At 57.3% G+C, this 25,468-nt stretch overlaps 1 protein-coding gene across 1 annotated transcript in view; it reads left to right on the forward strand.

The window, feature by feature from the left end:
• Positions 1-25,468, forward strand: part of LRP1 (LDL receptor related protein 1) — an 80,684-nt gene that overhangs the window by 24,883 nt on the left and 30,333 nt on the right. Inside the window, exons 7-34 of the mRNA XM_036094591.2 lie at positions 656-818; positions 900-1,122; positions 2,120-2,309; positions 2,774-2,917; positions 4,108-4,344; positions 5,503-5,683; positions 6,572-6,794; positions 8,135-8,336; positions 8,621-8,746; positions 10,940-11,080; positions 11,194-11,319; positions 12,008-12,124; positions 12,568-12,648; positions 14,245-14,412; positions 17,510-17,692; positions 18,122-18,322; positions 19,474-19,719; positions 19,931-20,128; positions 21,359-21,563; positions 21,740-21,904; positions 22,544-22,788; positions 23,011-23,142; positions 23,461-23,688; positions 23,931-24,105; positions 24,190-24,284; positions 24,480-24,629; positions 24,744-24,884; positions 25,228-25,362. Coding sequence (XP_035950484.1) covers positions 656-818; positions 900-1,122; positions 2,120-2,309; positions 2,774-2,917; positions 4,108-4,344; positions 5,503-5,683; positions 6,572-6,794; positions 8,135-8,336; positions 8,621-8,746; positions 10,940-11,080; positions 11,194-11,319; positions 12,008-12,124; positions 12,568-12,648; positions 14,245-14,412; positions 17,510-17,692; positions 18,122-18,322; positions 19,474-19,719; positions 19,931-20,128; positions 21,359-21,563; positions 21,740-21,904; positions 22,544-22,788; positions 23,011-23,142; positions 23,461-23,688; positions 23,931-24,105; positions 24,190-24,284; positions 24,480-24,629; positions 24,744-24,884; positions 25,228-25,362 — 4,821 coding nt within the window. The remainder of the gene's footprint in view (positions 1-655; positions 819-899; positions 1,123-2,119; positions 2,310-2,773; positions 2,918-4,107; positions 4,345-5,502; positions 5,684-6,571; positions 6,795-8,134; positions 8,337-8,620; positions 8,747-10,939; positions 11,081-11,193; positions 11,320-12,007; positions 12,125-12,567; positions 12,649-14,244; positions 14,413-17,509; positions 17,693-18,121; positions 18,323-19,473; positions 19,720-19,930; positions 20,129-21,358; positions 21,564-21,739; positions 21,905-22,543; positions 22,789-23,010; positions 23,143-23,460; positions 23,689-23,930; positions 24,106-24,189; positions 24,285-24,479; positions 24,630-24,743; positions 24,885-25,227; positions 25,363-25,468) is intronic.

A 25,468-nucleotide genomic window follows, 5' to 3' on the forward strand; every position in this document is an offset into this window, starting at 1 on the left:
CAGATGCTTAATGACTGAGCCACCCAGGCGCCCCTCAGATTGAATTTATTAATGGTGTGCCCTGCTTTTCCATTTTTAAGAGTCACACAACATGTACGTGTCTGGTCAGTGCCCTGGCTGGCATGAGATAACTTGACTTACCATATAACGTTGATGAAAATCCAGCCAACATCAAACATGCGTGATGTTTTAGTTAGCCTGAGTGCTGGTATCTCAAGTAAAAGCATATGTAAAAATATTGGAATGAACTTGGGCACCTGTCCTCACTGCCTTTTGGTACCCCAAGAAGATGGTCCCGCTCAGGGAAGGGCTAGAGCTGGGGAAGCTTGTCCATGAACTAATCAGCCAACATGCCTCCTGTGTGTGGCCCTGAGCTCGGTGTGTGGAGCAGGGCTCTGTGGGAGGGCACTCGGACACTTGTCTTTGGAGAAACCAGATAGAAACCAGCTAGGAAAGATGGCAAAGAATACAAGGCAAAATGTGCCCTTGCCAAGAACTCCCACAGGAGCTCAGAGAGGAGAGACAGCTATAGCCTACGTGGTGAAGGAGGTCGCCCCAGAGGAGGTGGGCTTCCAGGGGTGGGTTCTGCACCAACAAGGGTGGGCACGTCTGTAGGAGGACCTCCCCCCATAGCTCTTTCATTCACATTTTCCAGACGTGGAACAGATGGCCATCGACTGGCTGACGGGCAACTTCTACTTTGTGGATGACATCGATGATAGGATCTTTGTCTGCAACCGAAACGGGGACACGTGTGTCACTTTGCTGGACCTGGAGCTCTACAACCCCAAGGGCATTGCATTGGACCCTGCCATGGGGTAAGAGGGGTGGGCCGAGGCTGTGGTGGAAGAGAGAGTGCCCGATGTCCAGAGCCCAGTTAACGTGCCCTCTGCCCACAGGAAAGTGTTCTTCACTGACTATGGGCAGATCCCAAAGGTGGAGCGCTGTGACATGGATGGGCAGAACCGCACCAAGCTGGTTGATAGCAAGATCGTGTTTCCTCACGGCATCACGCTGGACCTCGTCAGCCGCCTCGTCTACTGGGCCGACGCCTACCTGGACTACATTGAGGTGGTGGACTACGAGGGCAAGGGCCGGCAGACCATCATCCAGGGCATTTTGGTGAGGGGAAAGTTTTTTCAGGGCAGCCATTCCCTAGGCCTCCCAGTGAGAGGGAGGATGACATGGGAGCACGTTTGCCTTCTGGTGGGAAGCGGGGTAGACATGAGCCCCTCAAGGAAGGGAGTGGATATGGCTTCTACTCTGATGGAAACAGGTCATTTTAGAGACATCTTTTACTTCCCTTTTCTCACTTGATCCTTACAACAACCCCTGGGAGATAAGCGGGCAGGTGTCTCAGTTCGCTTTTGGCATTAGAAAAAGCAGGGTTCAAAGAGGTTAAGAGATTTGCCTGAAGTTACGCAGCTGGGAAATAGCACTGGGACCAAGTCTAGAAGCCCTTCCAACTCAGAGATGGCACCTCCATTCTGGGATCATTGAGGTGACCAACCATCCCTGTTAGCCCTGGACGTGCCACAAACCAGCAAATCCCTTTGTCTTGAACAAGCTGGAACAGTCACCTTGGATAAGTTATGTGGGTAGCAAGGGCTGTTACCAGGCTTGCTTGGGGCAAGTCTGTCCTCTCAGTCTTCCCAAAGCTGGTGGCTAGAGTTGGGCTAAGAATGTCCTCCTGCGGACAGAGTTTAGGGCCCAACTCCAATTCAGTCCAAAATGGTTCCATTATCCACTGTATGCCTGAGCCTGTGGGGGACGTGGTTCCTGCCCTCAAGGGGTTTGAACAGAGTGGATGGGATGAGTCCACAAATCACCAGTCAGTGGATAATAGCCAGAGAGATGGAGCGTGAAAGGTGAGCCTGTGTCTGGTTAGAAGATCCCAGAAGCTCTTCAGAGAGACGCTCTGTGAAGGATGAGTGGGATTTTGACAAGCAAAGATCTCAAGAGCCGGAGGAGACAGGAGGAAAGCGCAGAGTTAGACAGTTGTGGAATGAAGTGGGGAGTGCAAATGATGAAATTTGGATGGGAAACCGAGGGGCTCTCCAGGACAGAGGGAGGATTCCCTTCTCCTCTCATGCTGACCATTCCTACCTGCCCGTCTCAGATTGAGCACCTGTATGGGCTGACCGTGTTTGAGAATTATCTCTATGCCACCAACTCGGACAATGCCAATGCCCAGCAGAAGACGAGCGTGATCCGAGTGAATCGATTCAACAGCACTGACTACCAGGTCGTCACCCGTGTGGATAAGGGTGGCGCCCTCCATATCTACCACCAGCGGCGTCAGCCCCGAGGTGAGGGGGGCCCCGCAGCCCCTGCATGGACCCTCCTGTGGGAATGCCCGGTTCTCTCATATCATGACTGCTTCTTATAGCAATCCATCCCGGACTAGCTCCCCTGGCCCCTCAGCTTCTCCTGCCAGCCCCTTCCTGCCCCTCAGCCTCTAGATCCCACCTCCATGGAGCCCCTGCACCCAATTCTGCTCAGGACATAGGTTGCTCCTCCCGGTTCCCTGGCTGCTTCAGAGTAGAAGCATCTGACCACGGGCACTGGTGTGACTCTCTCCCCTGGCCGCAGAAACGGCCACCTGCAAGTCTGAAGGCAGAGAAATCCCAGTCCTGTGGCTTCTAAAGCTTCAAATGGGACAACAGGCTTAAAGACCACAGCAGGAAGGAGTGTGGTCAGACCTCAGGAAGCCTTCCCAAAGCCTGGGCACGGGGGCTCTGGAGGGGCCTGACTAGCTCTCCCCTGCCTGCAGTGAGGAGCCACGCCTGTGAGAATGACCAGTTCGGGAAGCCAGGCGGCTGCTCCGACATCTGCCTGCTAGCCAACAGCCACAAGGCACGGACCTGCCGCTGCCGCTCCGGCTTCAGCCTGGGCAGTGATGGGAAGTCATGCAAGAGTGAGTGACCGCGGGGGGTGTGTGCCCGCTGGGATGGGGTGGGACACGTCCTTGTCTGCCTCCCCACAGCCTGGCCATTTCTGTCTGAGATGCAGAGAAATGAAGGGATTTACCCATTTTGCCTCTAGTGGGGGGCCGAGACGGAATTTGAACCCACATCCAAGAGCAAGGCTTTTCCCATTACCCTCCTCGGGCTCCGTAGAAGACTGTCAACTGGCCCATTCAATTCATTCATTCATTCATTCATTCACTCAACAAATACCTCGTGAGCACGGGCTGTGTCTGGTGCTGTCCTGGCCATGAGGATTCGGCAGTGACAAGATAGATGTCATCTCTGCCTTACGGAGCTTATAGTCTGGCAGGGGAGACAGACGAGTAAAAGTTACTCCAGGTGGTACCTGGTGTTAGGAAGAAAACAGTGGAGCACAGCCCTGCTGATGGCAGTGAGGGCCCCAGCTGGGGTGGAGTGATCAGGGAAGGCTTCTCTGTGGAGCAGGGATTTGAGCCAAGTTCTCTATGAAGGGAGGAGCCGAGTCACGTGACCACCTGAAGGCAGAGCCCTCTGGCAGAGGGCATCAACAGTGCCAGGCTTCAAGGCTGAGAAGGGCACAGCATGAATGAGGCGAGACAGGAAGGAGAGGTTGGACGGGATTCGAAATGGGACGAGGAGCTCTTGGTGACTTTCCAGCAGAGAAGTGACGTGATGTGCTTCACATTTGTCAAAAGATCATGCTGGCTGGACGCTGGGTAGAGGGTGAACAGCAGGGGAGTGGCAGGAGCTCCTTCTGTGCTGTAAGCAAGGGGTGGTGTGGCTTAGATAAGGATGATAGGAGTAGAAGTGGTCCAGCGTGATCCGAATCCAACATTTTACCACGGAGCAGTGAGCACCTAACTGAAAACCTGCTCCTTGCTACTCTTGCACCATCTCCTACCCTTAGACTGGCAAGGCAGACCCCCCAGGGTGCTGTCCCTGGCCTTTACATGTTTATGGATCTGTCCATGTGACCCCGACCCCCTGCCATACCCATACCCCCTGACCCAGGAGAGCTGGGGCATTGCAGCCTCTTGGGCCGTGGCCCTGGAGGCGGGGTGGTAGTCTGTGTGTGTGTGTGTGTGTGTGTGTGTGTGTGTGTGTGTGCGCGCGCGCACACACATGCCTGACTTTGTGCCCCTCCTTGTGCCTGCCCTAGAACCAGAACACGAGCTGTTCCTTGTGTATGGCAAGGGCCGGCCAGGCATTATCCGGGGCATGGATATGGGGGCCAAGGTCCCGGACGAACACATGATCCCCATTGAGAACCTCATGAACCCCCGGGCCTTGGACTTCCATGCTGAGACTGGCTTCATCTACTTTGCCGACACCACCAGCTACCTCATCGGCCGCCAGAAGATCGATGGCACCGAGCGGGAGACCATCCTGAAGGACGGTAAGGGCCCCCGAAGTGAGGGCTGTGCAGATGGGACTCCCGAGGGACACCCACCTGGGAAAGGAAGCCACGTGAGGCCTGCGCATCGCCTTCTCAGCGCCCTCTCAGCATGGAGAGTCCCCTGCTGACTGGCTGGCTGGGCCGGTTGGCATGGAGATGAGGGGATAGACAGATTGACCCCTGTGTGACCCCCTTCTTGGCTGAGCCGGAAAGAGGCAGGAGGATGGATGGGTTAGGCAGCGTGCGCCGTCCTTGCCAACCCTTGGGAAAACTCGGGGTCTCTCTGCCGTCGGCTCTGAGCTCCGGAGCTGCACCCAGGACACAGCCCAGGGGAGGCCTGAGGCCTTGAATAGAGCAGCCCTGCCAGCACCTGGGTGCCCACAGAGGGCCTGCACAGCCCTCACAGCCACCAAAGCTGCTTGCTTATTTGTCCTGCGAGGAATATGTTTTGGGACCTGAACCCAGTTTTTCCCTCTGAGCTGCTTGGGCAGGACAACACTACATTGTCTCCTCGATTTCCATCTGCCTCTGAGCTCCTGAGTTCTGCCCCTTTCCTACTGGGTGTCAGGAATTCCCAAACCTGCACTTGGACCCCCAGGACAGAGCTCTCTACCCAGTGAATCTGGCTGACGCCCAGTTACTGCTCCCCACCCCCCCACCCCAGTCCTGCTCATTGAACCTCAGCAGTCAGCAATCATAAGACTTTGGGGAAATCAGAAGTAACTCATCAGGAAAAGATTGGGGTTCCCTATACCAGGGGAGCTGCTATGTAAGCTTGAGATGAACCCTTTGGCTAAGTGAAAAATCACTTCCTAATTTATTCATTTTGTTAGCTCAGGACTTTTGGGCCTGGGATGTTGTGTCACACTTGTGCTCAGAACCACACGCACCCCAGCTCACCCCAGCTCAGGCTCAGACAGGCCCTCACATGAGAGCTTGCATCTGCCACATAGGTTCACGGGCTGCCGGCCGCAGTTTTGAGAGCCCCAGGGCCTCAATGCAGTCTCCTCAGCTCCTTTTCCAACCCCCCACCCCAGCACACCCACCATCTCGGGCACAGGGTGCTCCCCGCACGGCCTGGGTGTCGGGTTGCTCAGAGGCAGGCAGTGTTGAGGTTCCTTTGAGGCTCTCTGTCATGGCCCTCTTCACTCCCTGCAGGTATCCACAATGTGGAGGGGGTAGCTGTGGACTGGATGGGGGACAATTTGTATTGGACGGATGATGGACCCAAGAAGACCATCAGTGTGGCCAGGCTGGAGAAGGCTGCTCAGACCCGAAAGACTTTAATCGAGGGCAAAATGACACACCCCAGGGCCATTGTGGTGGATCCACTCAATGGGTGAGTCTTCCCAGGGCCTGGGGGTAGGAGGAGTCAGGAACTGTGGGTCTCAGAACTGGGAGGTGAGACAAGGAGTATACAGGGGAGAGCAATCTAAAGTGGGGTGCTGAGGCAGGACTCAGAGGCTGAATGGGGGAAAGGTGCCCCATCTTCAGGACAATGAGAGTGATGCCTTAGACACATACAGAGAGATCTGGTCCTGTCACTCCCAACTTGGGGCCCCCTGCGGGCTCCCCTCGCCCTTGGAGTGAGAGCCACATACCTTATCAGGCCTGGGCTCCTACAGGATCTGCCTGCATCCCCTCAACCTCATCTGCATCTCTCTGCTACCCTAGGAAATTCTGTCCCCACCGCCCCCTGTCTGTTCCTCAGACCCCCCAGCTCTTCCTGCCTCAAGGCTTTTGCTCTGGGAGTTGCTTTGCCTGGAGCTCCCAGACATTTGCAGATCTAGCCCCTTGTCCGCATTCACACCGAGGCTCAAATGCCGCCTCCTCAGGGAGGCCTTCCCCAGCTGCTGCCCAGTCCACTCTCTATACCGTCACCCTGCTTCGTGTCCTCCCTGGTTTTTCTCGACCTCCAATGTGTGTCACCTTCCAGTTGACTTGTTTCTTGTCTGTACCCCTGGGTGGGATGTGATCTCCAGGAGAGCAGGGGCCTTGTCTGCCTGGGTCTCCACTGGGTCCCCGAGTGCCAAAACTGTGCCCAGCTCACAGTGGGCACTTGACAAATACTGGCTGAGTGGAGGAATGAATGAAATGTTGGGGCGAGGGTGGAGTAGGCAGGAAGCCCCTGGGAGGAGCTCTGGTACAGCACACGTGGATCGGGGTCACACAGCAGGCTGCCGAAGGCAGCGGTGGCCCATGGGTGCTGACCAGTCACTGCCCACAGGTGGATGTACTGGACAGACTGGGAGGAGGACCCAAAGGACAGTCGGCGAGGGCGGCTGGAGAGGGCCTGGATGGATGGCTCACACCGAGACATCTTCGTCACCTCCAAGACAGTGCTTTGGCCCAATGGGCTGAGCCTGGACATCCCAGCGGGACGCCTCTACTGGGTGGATGCCTTCTATGACCGCATCGAGACCATACTGCTCAATGGCACAGACCGGAAGGTGGGCAGGCACGCACCTGTGTGGGGGTGTTCTTGTGTGCGTTGCTAGGCCACGTTTGTGTGTGGATGGGGCTTTTTTCTTTTTTTTAAGATTTTATTTATTTGAGAGAGAGAGAGAACAAGCAGGGGTGGGGGCAGAGAGAGAGGGAGAAGCAGACTTCCCGCTGAGCAGGGAGCCCCACGCGGGACTCGATCCCAGGACCCCGGGATCGTGACCTGAGCCGAAGGCAGACGCTTAACCGACTGAGCCACCCAGGCGCCCCTGGATACAGCTTTTTGTGTGTGAATGTGTGGGCATCTCTGGATCTAGGCCCGTGTGCTTCATGCATGTCCACCTCCGTCCCTGTGGATGTGCGCCTCTCTGTGCTGTGTGTGTTACGTGTCCTATTGCCTGAGGATCGCCTCTCCAAGAGCGTGTCTGGGACTGCATGCTGTCTGCGGGCTTGGCCACTCATGTGCGTACCGGAGCGGACAGCGCGTGTGCATCTCTGCACGTTTGTGCACACACACACAGCACACTTTGGTGTGAGCCTGCTGTGTTTGCCTCTGTGCAAGTGCAGGACTCCTAGAGATGGAGTCGACGCGCGCTTTTTCACTGGGTCGGCCTTATGCTTCGGGAGTCATGTGCATATCTAGGCATGTGGACTGAGCCTTTTCCTGGTATAGAAGGCCCTTGATGATCTGGCCTCTGACTATCTCTGTGGTCTTATTTCTCCCCCTATTCCCTGTACCCTGACATTTGAGCAAGTGACAGAAGACAGCTTGGAATTCCCAGCACATAGCGTATGGGGTGCAGCCCCCTGTGCTGTTGCTGACGCAGTTTCCCCACTCCTCCTCCCCTGTCCCATGGCTCAGGAGCCACCTTCTCCGGGATGTTGTCTCCAGACCCCTCTTCCAGCCTGGATTACCGTGTGTGCCCTCCATGAGACAATAGTGGCTTCAGGGCAGGGACGGTGTCTTTTTCATACCATAGCTTGACCCTTAATAGATCCTGGCAAATGTTTGTTGAGTGAAGAAATGAACGGATGAATTCTGGCTGTCTGCTCAGTACTTTGTGTGTGCGTGTGCGCATATACCCACGTTGGAGGGATATGAATGCATATGAATGGATCCAAGGGAGGATAGTGTGGACAAGTTCCCCATCAGCATCCTGCTGGGTCCAGGGTCTGGCACCTCAGTGTGTGCAAAGCTGTCACCCTCACGGGCTCCTAGGCTAATGGGGGAAACAAGACCCACACCCAGGACATGGACATGTGAATGAACAAAATGGTAATCCCCCTGGGCCCTCCTCAGGCACCCCATTTCTCCTCAGCTCCTCAGTAACCTCCCCTCCATTCTTAGATTGTATATGAGGGTCCTGAGCTGAACCACGCCTTCGGCCTGTGTCACCACGGCAACTACCTCTTCTGGACCGAGTACCGGAGTGGCAGTGTTTACCGCTTAGAACGGGGCACAGGCGGCGCCCCCCCCACCGTGACCCTTCTGCGCAGCGAGCGGCCCCCCATCTTTGAGATCCGCATGTATGATGCCCAGCAGCAGCAAGGTACCGCCTGCGGCTGGGGTCAGTGATTGGGGGGGTCCTGGATGGGGAGTGAGGCTACTCGGGCGGTGGGGGTGAAGGCACTCCCCAGGGAACCTAGGCTCTGAGTTTCGAGGCCCTGGAGAAGAGAGTTTGACCGTCTTCCACGTCTCCCTCCCTGTCCCGTGCCTCCATGTTCTCTCCAACATGCTTATTGTCCTGTCGTCACTGCCTCCCTTTCTGACTCCTCACTTGAACGTGACTTTTCCCTGTCCTCGCCGGCCCCTCCCTCGGCCCTGCCTTTGTAGTGGGCACCAACAAATGTCGCGTGAACAACGGTGGCTGCAGCAGCCTGTGCCTGGCCACCCCTGGGAGCCGCCAGTGCGCGTGCGCTGAGGACCAGGTGTTGGACACGGACGGCGTCACCTGCTTGGGTACGAGGTGCCCAGCCGGGGTGGGAGGCCTGGGAGCAGCCAGCGGGAGGGGGCCAGAGTGTCCGTCAGAGATGAAAGAGGCAAGGGAGACCCTGCGGGGGCAACAGGAGGCAAGGGTTGTGGTGAGAGAAGGCCCTGGGGGCAGGAGGGCGTTCGGGGAGGACCGGGGATGGGAGGAATCTGGGAGAGCACAAAGATTAGGGGAAACTGAGTGATGACCAGGACAGCTTTGGGAAGAGGAACACATCCTTTTACATTTGTCTCCCCTGGATCAAAGTAATATAACAACAGTTTTAAATACTGGAAATTAGAGAGGGGAAAAAAAGCCCAAATCCCACCAACAGACCCCAGTGTATTGTTAGCAGTGTGGGGAAGGAACACCATCTCTTTATGACCAGCTGGGTTACATGGTCGGGTTTAGGTAGCTGAGATCATACTGCACATAAAATGTCTTCCACCCGCTTGGGCTCATATATGTCACAGCATTTTCTGTGTTATTGTTACATTGTTTTAAATAGGCTCTTTTTAGATAAAAGTAGGTCATGCTCGTTGTAAAAAAATAAATAAATGAACAGTATAGAAAAACATAAAGAGAAAGTACAAGCCACCCCAAATACCACCATCCATGGATGTCACTGTTACCATTTGGGGGGGACACCCTCCCAAGCAGTTCTCTACGTGTTTACCTTTACTTAAACGGAATCGTGCTCCACCTGCTGTTCTGTTTTCTGCTTTTTGTCACTCAACAGTAGGTCATAGATATGTCAGCAGAATTTTTAATGACTGAAATATATTTCATTAGTAAACGGTCCTTAATTTTCTCAACCATTTCTCTCTACTGCAGGATGTTTAGGTTGTTTTTCTCTTTTGTTATAATCACAGCTAACATTGATTTCTTGAGCACAGACAGGATTATAAGCACTTCCCATGCAGTAACTTGTTTACTCCTTAAAATATTCCTGTAGGGAGCGTATATTTTATTATCCCCAGTATACAGATGAAGAAATTGAGGCCCAAAGTCCAAATAGGGATTTGAACCCAGGAAATCTGACCCAGAGCCTGTTTTCTTCATCACTTGCCCTGCTATTTCCCACACCTTCCTGCCTTCCCATATTCTGGATTGTTACCTTAAGATAGAATCCCGGAAATGAAAATGGGTCAATGGGGCCTTAGCAGACAGCTAAGGAGTGACTGAGGCCAGGTGGAAGGCAAGAGCATTGGCCGAGAGGGAAATCAAGTGGCCAGGGTGATGGAAGGATCCACACGGACATTGAAATCCTCGAGAATTAGAGCAGGAGAGAACAGGGGAAAAGTGACACCAAGCCAGGAGCTAAAAACCCTTAAGATGCCAGGGAGTGGCCTGGGGGCCCGTAGAAGTAGGGGTTGGTATAGTCTAATAGCATGAAAGTCAGCGCTGATTTTTCAGGAAAGAGAGAATAGTCGGGAAGCAGTAGCGAGGAGCAAGGTGACACATACCAAGGCCCAGTGGTCCAGGGCCACAAGAGAGGCAGTAGGCACCCACGGGATGCACAGAAGTTTCAGGGATTAGAGCGGGGATGAGAGATGGATGGGTCAGAAAGGCATCCAGCAGAGCTCAGGGTGCAGGGACAGGGGCCGACATGGGAGTGCTGGGCTTCTTGACGTTACCCATGCAAGCACAGACCAAGGACATAGTGGTTTTACTGCTGAGAGCTCAAGGCAGACAGGGGTGGTGAGGTAGGAGTGTCAGGGGACAAGAGGGTGCAGCCTGCAGAGTTCTGGGGCCTGTGTTCACTCCTTCTGGCGGAGCTGATGCATCTGTGAAGGAAAAAGCCCAGGGACCAGGACAGGGCCCTGGGGGTCCCAGAGGTGACTTCCAAGAGGCAGTTTGTGGAGGAAGCGGGTGAGGAGTGGTCTTCTCAGTAGGAACAAAAGTAACGGGGCGGGGGGTGGGGCTCCAGGCTCTCTCGGAGGCAGCTGGTCTCAGGTCATACTGAAGTACTGAAAGTGTTCAAGTAAACATCACCCTTGCGGCTTGAGAAAGAGCTGCACTTTCCATCCAGATTATTTGTTCGTGAAGAATTACGCCCTAGGAAAAATGACTCTCGGGATATTATTTAAAATAATACAACAGGCAAGCATAGTACAGAGAGCAGAGCCCCTGCCCCATGACCTGGGTCTGACTTTCCCCCCACACCCCTGTGGTGCCCGCAGCGAACCCATCCTACGTGCCCCCACCCCAGTGCCAGCCGGGCGAGTTCGCCTGCGCCAACAGCCGCTGCATCCAGGAGCGCTGGAAGTGCGACGGGGACAACGACTGCTTGGACAACAGCGACGAGGCCCCGGCCCTCTGCCGTGAGTCCTCAACCCCCCTCCCCGGGGGTGGGGGGCACGGCAGGCCTGCAGGGCAGCAGGTGAGCGAGCTGGGCCCCGCCCTCTCACTGACCCCCGACCTGTTCGCTCCCCAGATCAGCACACCTGCCCCTCGGACCGCTTCAAGTGTGAGAACAACCGGTGCATCCCCAACCGCTGGCTCTGTGATGGGGACAACGACTGCGGGAACAGTGAAGACGAGTCCAACGCCACTTGCTCAGGTGTGGGTTCGGGGTAGACCACACAGGGTGCCCCGCAGGCAGGGAGGGGGAGGTGGGGGCGGGGGGGGCAGCCAGGCTTGGGAAGACAGAGCGGCCTCGGGAAAGAAAGGCGCGCGGGGTATTAGGGCCGAGAGGACGGGGCTGCGAGCGGGAGAGGAGTGCTCTCCCTGTGCCCAGAAGAATGGGGTTGGCTCTGAGGGCTGAGGTTTCAGGGAACAGAGCGTGGCTTCAGATTAGAGACAGGAGCAAGGAGGGTGGATCTTCTCCTTGGAGGACACCAGAGAAATGGGGTGAAGCAGATGGGGTGTCAGACCACATGGCTGTTGTTTTTTTTTTTTTAAGATATTTATTTATTTATTTATTTAAGAGAGAGAGCAAGTGTGAGCAGGTGGAGGGGCAGAGGGAGAGGGAAGGAGAGAATCCCAAGTGGACTCCATGCTGAGCGCAGAGCCCAACGTGGGGCTCGATCCCACGACCCTGAGATCACGACCTGAGCCAAAACCAAGAGTCGGACGCTTAACTGACTGAGCCATCCAGGCGCCCCACACATAGATGGCTTTGAGCTTCTCTAAGAGAAATGGCTTTGAGACCCTTGGGAAGACTTCCTGATAGGCAGAGGATAGTAGGAAAGAACAGGAAGTTGAGAGGGGGACAGGGCTATGAACACTCGGCCCATCCCTGTCCCCAGCTCGCACCTGCCCACCCAACCAGTTCTCCTGTGCCAGCGGCCGCTGCATCCCCATCTCCTGGACGTGTGATCTGGACGATGACTGTGGGGACCGCTCCGATGAGTCTGCCTCATGTGGTAAGGGGGGCAGCAGGGAGGTGAGACTGGCACGGGGGGGGAGCCCAGGAGAATGTGCACTGGGGCAGGGGTGCTGGAGGGCCCCTGAACCTTAGTCCCCAGGTAGCCATGAGCAAGTTACTTCATCTCTGTGGCCTCTGTGAGTTTTGCCTGCAAAATGGGGGATAATAAGAGCCCTGATGTGGGGATTCAGTGAGATCCTGCATGAAAAGCACTCAGCGCAGGGTGAATGGTTGGTAGCTAGAAGCTTGAGAAAGGATTGCTCAGAAGGATGGGGATGAATGAGCAGAGCTTCAGGCTGAGCCCCCGCCACTTAGCTTTCCCACCCCTGACTGGCCGGGCTATGGCTGCTGGTTCCACGAGGGACCCCGCACCCACCTGCCTGGGGCTCTGATGCTGTATAATCTTGAGGGCCCTACTCAGCTGTTCTTTCTCTCTGACAGCCTATCCCACCTGCTTCCCCCTGACTCAGTTTACCTGCAACAATGGCAGATGCATCAACATCAACTGGCGATGTGACAATGGTAAGAGCTTGCCCCCCTTAACCTGCCCCGATTCCTAGGAAAGCTAGAAGCTACAGCCAGGTCCTGGGTGGGAGGTAAAGGGGTTTTAGAATCAAGCTGGGGCCTCCTTCCAATTCACTGAAGCCCCACTCTGTCGGCTGGGAGCAATGAGGACAAGCCAGAAATGCCATGGGGAAAACCAGTATGGACCGAGGGGAGACCCTCCCGGTCACCCATCAGCACCATTCCTCCCCAGATGGAGCCTGAGCGGCCCATTCTCTGGCAGAGGCTTGGGGCCAGGGAGAAATGAGTGAGAAAGGCTAGAAGGAAAGAGCAAGGGGAGCCCAGTGCCCAACTCTCTTCCCCCTACAAACCCCAGCTCCTGGGGTCCTTGGTGCACCCTCCAGGCTCCGGCTTCAGGCTCAGGAGCCCACCTGGCGGTCAGCCACGGACCACGGGATTTCAGCCCCGAGCCCTGGGGGCCAGGATCGTCATGTGTGTGCCGTCTGGTGGCTCTGGTCATGTCTGTGTGTTGTGACGTGTTGTACCAGTGGCTCCCGCCCTGGCTAATGTGTGAGAGGATGCACTGGGTCAGCGCCATGTTGCCCCTCATCTTTGCTGTGTCTCGTGTGCCAATGGTTGCCCTGGCGGTTTCTGTGTTTCAGAGAAGGATTGTGGGGACGGCTCTGACGAAAAGACCTGTCCTGAGCCTGCCGGTCAGTGCATAGAAGCACATGCACCATCACCCCAGAGCCCGAGCCGGCCTCAGGCCGCCTCTCAGGACCCCCAGGCAGCTCCCCTCTCCAGAGAGCTCCTAGGATGTGAAGGGGAAGAGAAGGGAGAGAGGAGGTGACAGAGAAAGACAGTGGAAGGGCAAGAAGTAGACAGGGCAGAGGAGAGGAGATGACAGAGGTGGGAACAAGAAGACCAAGACACAGAGGGGAGGAGAGACAAGCAAATCCAGGTGGAAAAGAGGCAGGGACACACCCCAAGGGAGGAAGCCATGCCCCAGTTTCCTCAAGCGTCCTGAAAATGTGGAGGGAAGTCCCGTAACCCCCACCCACAAGGCCTCGAAAGCAGGACATTCATTCAGTCACCCTCAGATGCCTTCCAGAAGTGGCCCCTGACCCTTCCCAGCTGCAGACCATACTCCCCGTGAGCCGGGTGCCCAGAGCCTGGGGTCCAGCAGTGCCCACGCTCAGGGGGGGCCTGATGAGGCCCTTCCCTCCCCAGCAGGACACCTCACCTACACTCCCACCTCACTCCCTCCCAAACCAGAGAAGTCTCTGCCTTTCCCCCAAAGCAAGCTGACCCCTGTTCCCGCACCCTGCCGAAAGGAGAAAGGGAAAGGAACGTGTCCAGTCCCCGACCCGCCGCCTTCCGAGACTCAGGGAAGGGCCGTCGTGGCCCCCCCCCTCCCCGCCCTCCTGCGTGGGCCATGGTGCATGCTGCAGTCTATGCAGTTTCTGTGTCTTTTCTGTTTGTTATTTTCTCAGTGGGGGGGGGGGTGGGCTGAGGTGGGAATGGGGAGGTGGGCGTGGGGGCCCCAAGCTGAGGTCACAGAGAAGGCCGCTTGCTGACCTGCTCCTCGCTTCTGCCATTCTTGCCTCCCCCCAGACAATGACTGTGGGGACAACAGTGATGAGGCCGGTTGCAGCCACTCCTGCTCCAGCACTCAGTTCAAGTGCAACAGCGGGCGCTGCATCCCCGAGCACTGGACCTGCGACGGGGACAACGACTGCGGGGACTACAGTGACGAGACCCACGCCAACTGCACCAACCAGGGTGGGTGTGCGGGGGCAGCAGGCGCGGCAAGACCGTCCGTGCCGGTCACTCAGCCGGCCCTCCGGCCCTCCGTGCCTCCCCCGCCGTGTGCCTCTGCCATCTGGGAACTGAGATGACCCAGACACGGCTCTTATCCTCAGGAGTTGCCTGTCGTGAGGGAGGGAGAGAGATTGTCAACAAACCGTCGTCACACGCTGTTAAGATTACGGGCTTTGCAGTTGGGTGGCCTTGGGTTTGCGCTCCAGCTCTGCAACTTACTATCTGGGTGGCCTTGAGCAAGTTACTTCATCTCTGTGGGCCTCTGTGAGTGTCATCTGCAAAGTGGGGATAATAATAGCGCCCACATCACAGCGCTGATGTGGGGGTTCAGTGAGATCATGCACAAAAAGCGTTCGGTGTACAGCCTGTGCTCGAGAGCTGGGAGCTTGAAAAAGGATGCTCGGGGGGGGGGTGAGGATGAACGAGCACAGTGGGGACCAAAGGAGAGGGGCATTGGCTCTGTGAGGGTCCTCAGGGCCCAAGCCTCCAGGGCCCAGCCAGGGGGCAGTGGGGACCGAGTTTAAGCTGGGAGCTTGAAAAAGGATGCTCGGGGTGGGGGGCGGGTGAGGATGAATGAGCACAGTGGGGACCAAAGGAGAGGGGCATTGGCTCTGTAGGATCCTCAGGGCCCAAGCCTCCAGGGCCCAGCCAGGGGGCAGTGGGGACCGAGTTTACTGGAAGGCACAGACTCTCTCAAGGAAGGTTTGTTTCTTGGCTCTGGCTGATTGTTTCCATGGAAGACTGCAGACCCAGAGTTGCCCAGGCTTTAAGAGAAGTCAGAAAAGCAGGTTTTTATGTGAAACCTACCCACTTCTAAACACTGGTGTATTTAGCTTCCTGTGCCTGCCACAACAAAGTACACAAACTGAGTGGCTTAAACAGCAGATATTTATCATCTCCGTTCTAGAAGCTCGAAACCCAAGTCCAAAATGTTGGCAGGGTTGGTTCCTTCTGAGGGCTGTGAGGGAGAATCTACCGAGGGCTCCCTCCTAGCTTGTGACGTTTGCAGGCAATCTTCGGGATTCCTTGGCTTATATATGCTTCACCCCAGTCTCTGCCTCCATCTTCCCATGGTGTTCTCCCTGTGTGTGTGCCTGTCTCTGTGTCTGGATTTCCTCTTTCCACCCCAATGACCTCATCTTAACTCGATCATTTGCAAAGACCTATTTCCAAAGAAGACCACGTTCACAGGTACTATGAGTTAGGACATCAGCATATTTTTAGGGAACACAAATCAACCCAGAACAACTGGCAATGGACTTTAAAAGTTTTAAAAATACTGCAGGCCAAAATCTTTCCACAGGCCTTATCTGGCCCCTGGACCTCCAACTTACAACCTGTGCCTTGTAGAGTGAAGGTGCATCCAGTGAGAGTAGTATGATTGCACGAGCTCCCGCCAGGGGCCCAGGACTGAGAGGGAGGGTGGGGACGGTCACCTGAGGCCCAGGAAACAGTTGCTAAGTCTCAAGGGCCATCTCAGAGGTGCTGGGTGAGTGGGACAGGTAATAGTGCTTTGAGATTCTGAGAAGGGGGCCCCGAGGCCTGTGGTATGGCAGGAAAAACACTCTGCCCCTCACCTACAAGCTGGGTGAACTTGGACAAGCCATTTCTTCTGAGCCTTGGCTTCCTCCTCCATGAAATGAGAGGGGATGTAAGGGACCTGGCCGGTGGGAGCAGGCATGTCGTAACTGGTAGCGACCGCTAACAGTGGTGGTGAGCTAAAGTGGTCTGGGGCCATTTAGGAAGAGGTGGGGTCTGAACAGGGCCCTGATGAGGGATTGGACTGTGGCCAAAGGGACAGGAGGGAGGGTCCTCAGATGGGAGGTGGGTAGGGGTGGAGAACCCAGCAGCAAGATGTAGAGGGTGAAACCGAGCACTTTCGCCTCTGCCTTTTGGGGCCCGTCAGGCTGGAGGAGCCGGCCAGGAATGAGGCTGTGCCCAACGGGGGCAGATGACACCAGCTGGTGAAAGTCAGGCGCTGGAGCCTCTGAAAGACTTTGAAGCTGGAAGGTGCTTTCAGAGGACAATCCTAGAAGGGGATTCAATTAGAAAGAGGTTCAGGGGCCCCCAAGGAAGGAAGCTCAGCTCGGAGGCCACTGCCGAGATGCAGGCATTGACCAATTGGCGGTGGGGGGTGGGGGGGTGGGGAGCAGACAGCAGCGTGAGAGGGAGGTGGGGCTCCTGCACTGTCACCGGTGGGTGCCTCCGGGTGCCGCTCCTGCTGCTTCCCGGCCTCCTGAGTCAGATCTCGGTGCAGCAGCCCCACTGAGCCTGCAGCACATGAGTCACATCACTCCCCAGCCCTGCCCTCCAGCCTGCCGGGCTCCCACCGCCTCGCTGACCTGTGTTCCTGCCACTCATTTCCTCCTTCACTCTACTCCAGCCGCGCAGCCTCAAATACACTTTGGGCATTTTATGAATATGCCCCGCATGGTCCTGTCTCTGAGACTTTGCACCTGCTGTTCCCTCTGCCTGAGCTGCACCTCCCGGGATTCTCATGGCTCACGTCAGTCAGGCCTCTGTTCAAACATCTCCTGCTCGGAGGCCTTCCTTGGCCATCTTACCCAGTGGCATCCCCACCCCTCTCTCGCCTTGACCCAGCTTCGTCTCCATGGCTTTGATCGCTCCCTGCTAGAACTTGAGCTCCGTGAGCGTGAAGACTTTGTCTTGCTCACACTGGCACCTGGAACAGTGCCCGGAACACCAGAGGTGCTCAATAAGTGTTTGCGGAGTTCCTGGGTCAAACAGAGGCTAGGCGAAGGGTGGGGGGGGGGCGCTTTGAGCTCTGGCCTAGCAAATTGCTTAGCCAATAGATCACCGGTGTGTAAAATAGAGAGATTATTGACTAGCCAGCCGCTTGCTGGGGTCCTGGGAGGTGTGACCTTCCTGACTCCAAGTTAGCTTCTGAGAAGGGTCAGCAGGGCTCAGAGAACTCTCCATCCCTGCCTCAGCTCATAGCTCTGGACTGGGCAGAACAGGAGGGGGGTTGGGAAGGTAGACACGGGAATGGCTGACCTGGAGGCCCTCCGCCCCCATGCCCTCCCTCTGTCCCCTGCAGCCACGAGGCCTCCTGGCGGCTGCCACAATGATGAGTTCCAGTGCCGGCTGGATAGTCTGTGCATTCCCCTACGGTGGCGCTGTGATGGAGACACTGACTGCATGGACTCCAGTGATGAAAAGAGCTGTGAGGGAGTGACCCACGTCTGTGACCCCAACGTCAAGTTTGGCTGCAAGGACTCTGGTAAAAAGAAGGATGGGTGGGAGCCTAGACTGGGGCAATATGGACAGGAGGAGACCATACTGAGAGCAGGGGAGTGGCAAGGGAGACAATGCTATGCTAGGAGGGGTGGGGGGAGGAACACTGTGAAGCAAAGGGCACAAACAGAATTTTGTGCATGATGCCTGGGGGAAGTGGTGAAGGGGTCAGGGTCTGCACTAAGGGCCCTGGGAACCAAAACTGTCACCACCAGATTTGAGCTTCCGCACCCTCTGCAGATTCTTGCTTTTTCTGTTGCCTATATGAATCTGACAGAGAAGGCCTCAAGGTTCCTAGTGGACCCCAAGGCATTACAATCATGGCCCTATTAGAGAAGCCCACTGGGTCTGGGAAGAAAGGCATGGAGAGCCCTCCTGTCCCGGCCTGGCCCCTCATACCATACCCATCCCTCAGCTCGATGCATCAGCAAAGCATGGGTGTGTGATGGCGACAGTGACTGTGAGGATAACTCGGATGAGGAGAACTGTGAGTCCCTGGCCTGCAGGCTGCCCTCGCACCCCTGCGCCAACAACACCTCAGTCTGCCTGCCCCTCGACAAGCTGTGTGATGGCAACGACGACTGTGGAGATGGCTCGGATGAGGGCGAGCTCTGCGGTGAGGCCCAGGCCTCGGAGAGGCCCCAGGACAGGAGTAGGGAGGGTGGCTGGGTGAGGCGTCTGGGCCAGGGCCAGCGCCGGTGGAGCAGGACAGGCTCTGTGGGGAGAGGTCTCAGAGCGGGAAAGCCGGCTGCTGGGCAGGACACCCCCAGAGCAGTTACCAACAACCCTTGTTGAGTTCAGACTCACCCGGGCAAGAGGCTGTGCCGAGCACGCCACACTATTATAGCATATTAATCCCTCAGACGGCCCTGTGAGGCCGATGGAATTACCATCTCCATCTTCCAGATGAGAAAACTGAGGCAGAGGGGTTAAATAACTGGACCAAGGTCACGGGGCTATGAAAGTGTTGTGGAGAGAGCACAGTGCAACCCCGTCCTGTGGCCCCTTGCCCACACCCAGCTGGCGGAACAGTGCGGAGCTGCCTTTAAAAATGAAGGCACCAGGGTTGCGGGTTGATATGGTCAGGGCAGGTTTCCCAGAGGAGGCAGGGATTTAACTGGGTTCCCAAGGACGGACGGTTAGATCTTGTACAGCAGGGGTGGGGGGGGTTGGCGAGGAGGCTGTGCGTTCAAGGAGCAGAACAAATAGGGGTCAGGGAGGGCTGCGTGGTGTGACGTGGGGATGAGGAGCGGAGCAGACCGCCTGTCTCCCCTGCAGAGGCAGAGCGTCTGTCGCTCGGGGAGAGGAGTGGGAGAGGAAGCAGGCTGGGGCTGGCCTGGAGAACGGCTGACAGCTCTCAGGGTGTGTCAGAGAACCCGGCAGGACATTCCCTACCACACCCCACCCCAATCACACCCAAATCAGGGGAGATCAAGGAAAGGGCAGCCCTCCGAGAGAGGCGAAAAGCTGCCCCCCTCCACCTGCCATGGGCTCAAGGAGGGACAGGGAAACGGAGACCAGATGCTGCCGTGATGTGGGGGTGCTCCTCCTGGTCCCAGTGGGGGGTGCCAGGGTCCCAACCCTGGCCCTGAGGAAGCCTGGGAAGTGGTGGGACAGACGCTTGGCCAGAAATGCAAAAGAAGGATGCCACGGGTAGGGAGCCGGGGCTCTGTCTGGGCCACCCAGGACTTGGGGCCCAGTCAGGCCGTGATCCTGCCTCGTCCCGGCTCCTGACCCTGGTCCTGTCCCCTGCCGGCCACCCTGCAGACCAGTGCTCTCTGAATAACGGAGGCTGCAGCCACAACTGCTCGGTGGCACCTGGTGAAGGCATTGTGTGCTCGTGCCCGCTGGGCATGGAGCTGGGGCCCGACAACCACACCTGCCAGATCCAGAGCTACTGTGCCAAGCACCTCAAGTGCAGCCAGAAGTGCGACCAGAACAAGTTCAGCGTGAAGTGCTCCTGCTACGAGGGCTGGGTGCTGGAGCCGGACGGCGAGAGCTGCCGCAGCCTAGGTGACATACGGGTGAAAGGTGGCGGGGAAGGCTGGGCAGGCTGAGGCAGGCCCCTGAGCTGCCGTTGGCGGGGTTTGGGCTGCCAGATGCCAAAGGCTGCGGTTTCCACCCATGACCAGGCCCCGGGCCAACAGAGACCCCGCCTGCTCCTGGACAGGGTGGCTCTGAGGCAGCAAGCCCCAGGCTGACCCCTATCTCCCACCCCTCCCAGACCCCTTCAAGCCATTCATCATCTTCTCCAACCGCCATGAGATCCGGCGCATCGACCTTCACAAAGGGGACTACAGCGTTCTGGTGCCTGGCCTGCGCAACACCATCGCCCTGGACTTCCACCTCAGCCAGAGCGCCCTCTACTGGACCGATGTGGTGGAGGACAAGATCTACCGCGGGAAGCTGCTGGACAACGGAGGTGACCGCCCCCCTCCTGCGGGCCTAGGACTGATGCGGGTGGCGCGCGCAGAGAAGGGGCACTTGGGTACTCAGAGCTGCAGACCCAGATCCAGGCTGCCCGGAAGCCGAGGCCCTTAGCTCCCCCATCCCCCACATTCTCGTTAATTGGGTTAGATTTTGCTGTGGGTCTCAGTTCCTGACGCCCCGTAATTATCGTCAGCAGAGCTGCCAGCCTGATAATTAACAAAATGATCAGCCTTTCTTTGGAATGGCCTGGAGCTCCCCAAATCCTAGAACGGCAGGCTTAAAAGCAAAAAGCCATTTAGGGATGGGGTACCTGAATCCTGCCTTCTGTCCAAAGGCAGCCTGACCCATCACAGACATCTGTCATTATAATACACATATTGAGCACCGGCCATACACACAGAGCCCTGGTGAGACAGCAGTGATCAAAACAGGCCAAAACGTCTGCCCTCATGGAGCTTACACACCAGGGGACACATCAGATATAAACAAAACAAATGGGTACAACATGGAATATAGCAGAAGGGGATAGTGCTGTGGATATAAAGAAAGGAGGTGGGGTGGGGGTAGGGAGACTGGGAGTTGACATTTTAAATTGGGCGGTCAAGGAAGGCCCCCTGAGAAGGCAACATCTGAGCAAAGACTTGAAAGAAGCACATTTTACTAGAGGAGTTTGTATTGTTTCTAATAGAGAAAACTTGGAACCATCCCAAATGTTCATCAACAAGGGGATGGCTAAGTAGATTGTGATAATGTTCACACTATGCAACAGTTTTAAAAATAATTATATATATAAATATACATATATTTCCATGGAAAAATATATTAAAAATATATATATATATTTCCATGGATAAATCTTCAAGACAGTTTATGAAGTGACTTCTAGAAAGTTCTGTCCTCCTCAGATTGACTCTATGCCTATCCCCCAAAGCCTCCACCCTCTGCTCTGACCTCTTTCCATCGGTTAGCCCTTCACAGAGCTGCAAGCAGAGGAAAGCTGTGACCTCCCGTTCTTCAGGGTTCTAGAAACTAGGCCTCTCCTCTCCTATCTGACCTCCTGGTGGGGCAGGGGGCCTGGGTGAGGAGAATAGGAGGGGGGGGTCTGTGAACCCCAGGTGAAGCCAGGGTACATCAGAGATACTGGCAGTGTCAGGGTGGAGGGTGAGTCATCCAGGCTGCCTAGTCTACTGTGATTTCACACCCATGACCTTCTCTTTACCAGCCCTGACTAGCTTCGAGGTGGTGATTCAGTACGGCCTGGCCACCCCCGAGGGTCTGGCTGTAGACTGGATTGCAGGTAACATCTACTGGGTGGAGAGTAACCTGGACCAGATTGAGGTGGCCAAGCTAGATGGGACCCTTCGGACCACCCTCCTGGCTGGTGACATTGAGCACCCGAGGGCAATCGCGCTGGATCCACGGGATGGGTGAGGACCCTGCCCAGCCCTATTCTGGCCCCATGGTCCCCTCTGAAACCTCATTCAGCCAGGTCAGGGACACCTGTCTCTTCAAATGCTATTCACCCCCTCTGCCCTTTACCACTATAATAGCCCCGCTCCAGGCCCTCGACCTTGGCCCCCCTGACCCCCTCCCCATTCCCCAGGATCCTGTTTTGGACAGACTGGGATGCCAGCCTGCCCCGCATCGAGGCCGCCTCCATGAGTGGGGCTGGGCGCCGCACCATCCACCGGGAGACAGGCTCAGGGGGCTGGCCCAACGGGCTCACCGTGGACTACCTGGAGAAGCGTATCCTCTGGATCGATGCCAGGTCAGCGCCCCCCACCACGTCCCCAGAGGCCTCCATGCCCCCCGCTTCCCCTCTAGGGATAGGGTGGGGTCAGGAGTCTCAGGACTTGGTAGTAAAAAGGCCTGGGCAGCTGGAGCCAGAACTGGGGCAACCAAGGACTGGGCCGGGTGGGAGGACTGAGGTGAGGGGCAAGTGAGGCTGGGCCGGGGGAAGAGGTGTGGGAAGAAGAGGGTGGAAGCAGGGCTGTCACCCTGCATGGGGGGGGGGGGGCTGGCCCAGGCATGAGCAAGGCTGAAATTCAACCTCTTGTCCTCACTCACAAATCTGTGCACTCTGCTCAGGGGCTTTATCTGCCCAGGGGAAGGGGAAACTTCTTCTAATTGGTCTGCTCAGAGGGGGTGCCTTTTCCCAACCTCCTCAAAGCCCCGTAGGTGCCAACTGTGGCCCTGTGGAGGAGTGAGCCAGGGGATTCAGGGCGTGGGAATTGGGATCTGAGAGCTGGGATCCTAGACGGCGAACCACTCTGGGTCTCACTCCACATTGTTGGCCTGGGAGGAAGGCCTGCTCCAGTGTGCTCGGGGGTTGTTGAGGGGGGCGGCGGGCCAGGGCCAGGGCTTGGCCCCAGCCAGCATCCTCACTCTGCCCCGACCACGCTCTCAGGTCAGACGCCATTTACTCAGCCCGTTACGACGGCTCCGGCCACATGGAGGTGCTTCGGGGACACGAGTTCTTATCGCACCCGTTTGCAGTGACGCTGTATGGGGGGGAGGTGTACTGGACGGACTGGCGGACAAACACGCTGGCCAAGGCCAACAAGTGGACCGGCCACAATGTCACCGTGGTACAGAGGACCAATACCCAGCCCTTTGATCTGCAGGTGTACCACCCCTCCCGGCAGCCCATGGGTAAGGGGCCAGAGAGGGGCCGGCAGCCTCTGCAGAAGCCCTTGGGAAAAGAGCGGGCCATGAGAGCATGAGGGGCTGTGCTGAGATGGTGGGGATGGGCCAGCCGCGGGCGATGCTGCAACGGGGAGGGGGAGAGCGGGTGAGGAGGGGGTGGCCCAGGTGAGAAAGGTAGGGGCCAGCAAGTCACAGGACACCCTCACTTCTCCTCTCCCCCAACCCCAGCTCCCAATCCTTGTGAGGCCAATGGGGGCCGGGGCCCCTGCTCCCACCTGTGTCTCATCAACTACAACCGGACCGTCTCCTGCGCCTGCCCCCACCTCATGAAGCTCCACAGGGACAACACCACCTGCTATGGTAGGAGGCCCCTCCCTCAAGAGCCACTGGTGAACTGAAGCCAACAGGGAAGGGGTCGGGTACCAGGCTCACGGCTATAAGCGAAGGTAGACGGTCCCAGTCTGGGGAGCGGGGGGCTGCTGGGAGAGGCTCCAGAGACAGCCACTGTAAGAAGATGCAGGAACTCAGGCAGGGAGGTGAAGCCCAACGGGGGCACTTCCTGAAAGCCAACGGCCAGCTGCAAATGGAAGGAACCAGAAGAAGGAGGGACCCTCATTTGGGTGGGTGGGAAGCATGAAGGTAGGGGGCTGCCCTCAGTGACCTGCCCATGCCCCACAGAGTTTAAGAAGTTCCTGCTGTATGCACGTCAGATGGAGATCCGGGGGGTGGACCTAGATGCCCCCTACTACAACTACATCATCTCCTTCACGGTGCCTGATATCGACAATGTCACGGTGCTGGACTATGATGCCCGCGAGCAGCGCGTCTACTGGTCCGATGTGAGGACACAGGCCATCAAACGGGCCTTCATCAACGGCACGGGCGTGGAGACTGTCGTCTCTGCAGGTTCTGCCCTCGCCCTGGACCCCCGCAGTGGGTGTGGGCGCACCCCCACCCGGGCCTTCCTCCCATCCCTGGTCCCCTTGGTCCTGATACTTCTTTTCCAAATCTTCCTCCTTCTCAGTGCTCCAACCCTGGGTTCCCGATCCCCATTGCCCCCCCAAACCAGGCCAATCCCCCACTTCCTCCAGCCTCCTGACCTATGCCCTGCAAACACCCAACCTCCAACTCCCTGCTGTGCCCCCCAGACTTGCCAAATGCCCACGGGCTGGCTGTGGACTGGGTGTCCCGAAACCTGTTCTGGACAAGCTATGACACTAACAAGAAGCAGATCAATGTGGCCCGGCTGGACGGCTCCTTCAAGAATGCGGTGGTGCAGGGCCTGGAGCAGCCCCACGGCCTGGTGGTCCACCCGCTGCGTGGGTCAGTCCAGGGCCCAGGGTTGGGGAGCGTGGGGCGTGGGGCAGGAGCAGAGGGGTCTGACTTCACCTTCCTGCAACTTCCCAGGAAGCTCTACTGGACTGACGGGGACAACATCAGCATGGCCAACATGGACGGCAGCAACCGTACCCTGCTCTTCAGCGGCCAGAAGGGCCCTGTGGGTACGAACTTGCCTTGCCTGCGCTACAGCTCTTCCCTAATTCCTCAGTCAGGAGATCCTCGGGGTCCCTTGATTGCCCCTCTGTCTCCCGAACTCCTAGCTTAGTGCGTGTCCTCACCATCCTCCCCACGACCACACACCTTCAGCCCCCAGCCCAGGGGCCAGGCTCCCTGGCAGTGACACTCACCTCTTTCAGGCCTGGCTATCGACTTCCCTGAAAGCAAACTCTATTGGATCAGCTCTGGCAACCACACCATCAGCCGCTGCAACCTGGACGGAAGTGGGCTGGAGGTCATCGACGCCATGCGGAGCCAGCTGGGCAAGGCCACTGCCCTGGCCATCATGGGTGAGGGCTGCTGGGTGGGGGCAGGGACGGGGGCGGAGAGGACGGGCTGGGCTGGGCTGGGCTGGGCTGGGGGTGGGGCCCTCCCCGGGGTCTCATCCCCTCCTGCCTACCCAGGGGACAAGCTGTGGTGGGCAGATCAGGTGTCAGAGAAGATGGGCACGTGCAACAAGGCTGACGGCTCAGAGTCCGTGGTCCTGCGGAACAGCACCACGCTGGTGATGCACATGAAGGTCTACGACGAGAGCATCCAGTTGGGTGAGACTGGGGCTGGGGCCACAGGCAGGGGCTGGGATACAGAGAGGAATCCCTGGGCAAGGAGGTGAATGGGAATGAGCACGGGTTAGACTCCACTCAGCACCCAAAGGGGCTCCTCTTTCTCATTCTCACAAAGGTAACCATATGTGCTGACAGCCACCCTGGTCACAGGAGCCAGGGGCCTCTGCCAGGACAAAAGACCTGGGTGGGGGTTGGGTGGTGACCCCCACAAGGTCCAGGGTGAAGGCAGTGACCGTCCTGTCCCCAGGCAGCGCAAGCCTGACACAGGTCCCGAGGAGGGCCACCTCAATCCTTTCTTTCTCTGTGCCTCCCACCTCCCCAGACCACGAGGGCACCAACCCCTGCAGTGTCAACAACGGTGACTGCTCCCAGCTCTGCCTGCCTACATCCGAGTCGACCCGCTCCTGCATGTGCACCGCCGGCTACAGCCTCCGGAGCGGCCAGCAAGCCTGCGAGGGTCAGTGCCCGGCACCGCCCGGGCCCCCAGCCCTGCCCCTCTTACCCTCCCGCCCCATCTGCGGCCTCTCACCCTGGGGACAGGGCTGGATTTATCACATATTATT

This window comes from Halichoerus grypus, chromosome 6, assembly GCF_964656455.1.
Source record: "Halichoerus grypus chromosome 6, mHalGry1.hap1.1, whole genome shotgun sequence".
NCBI lineage: Eukaryota > Metazoa > Chordata > Mammalia > Carnivora > Phocidae > Halichoerus > Halichoerus grypus.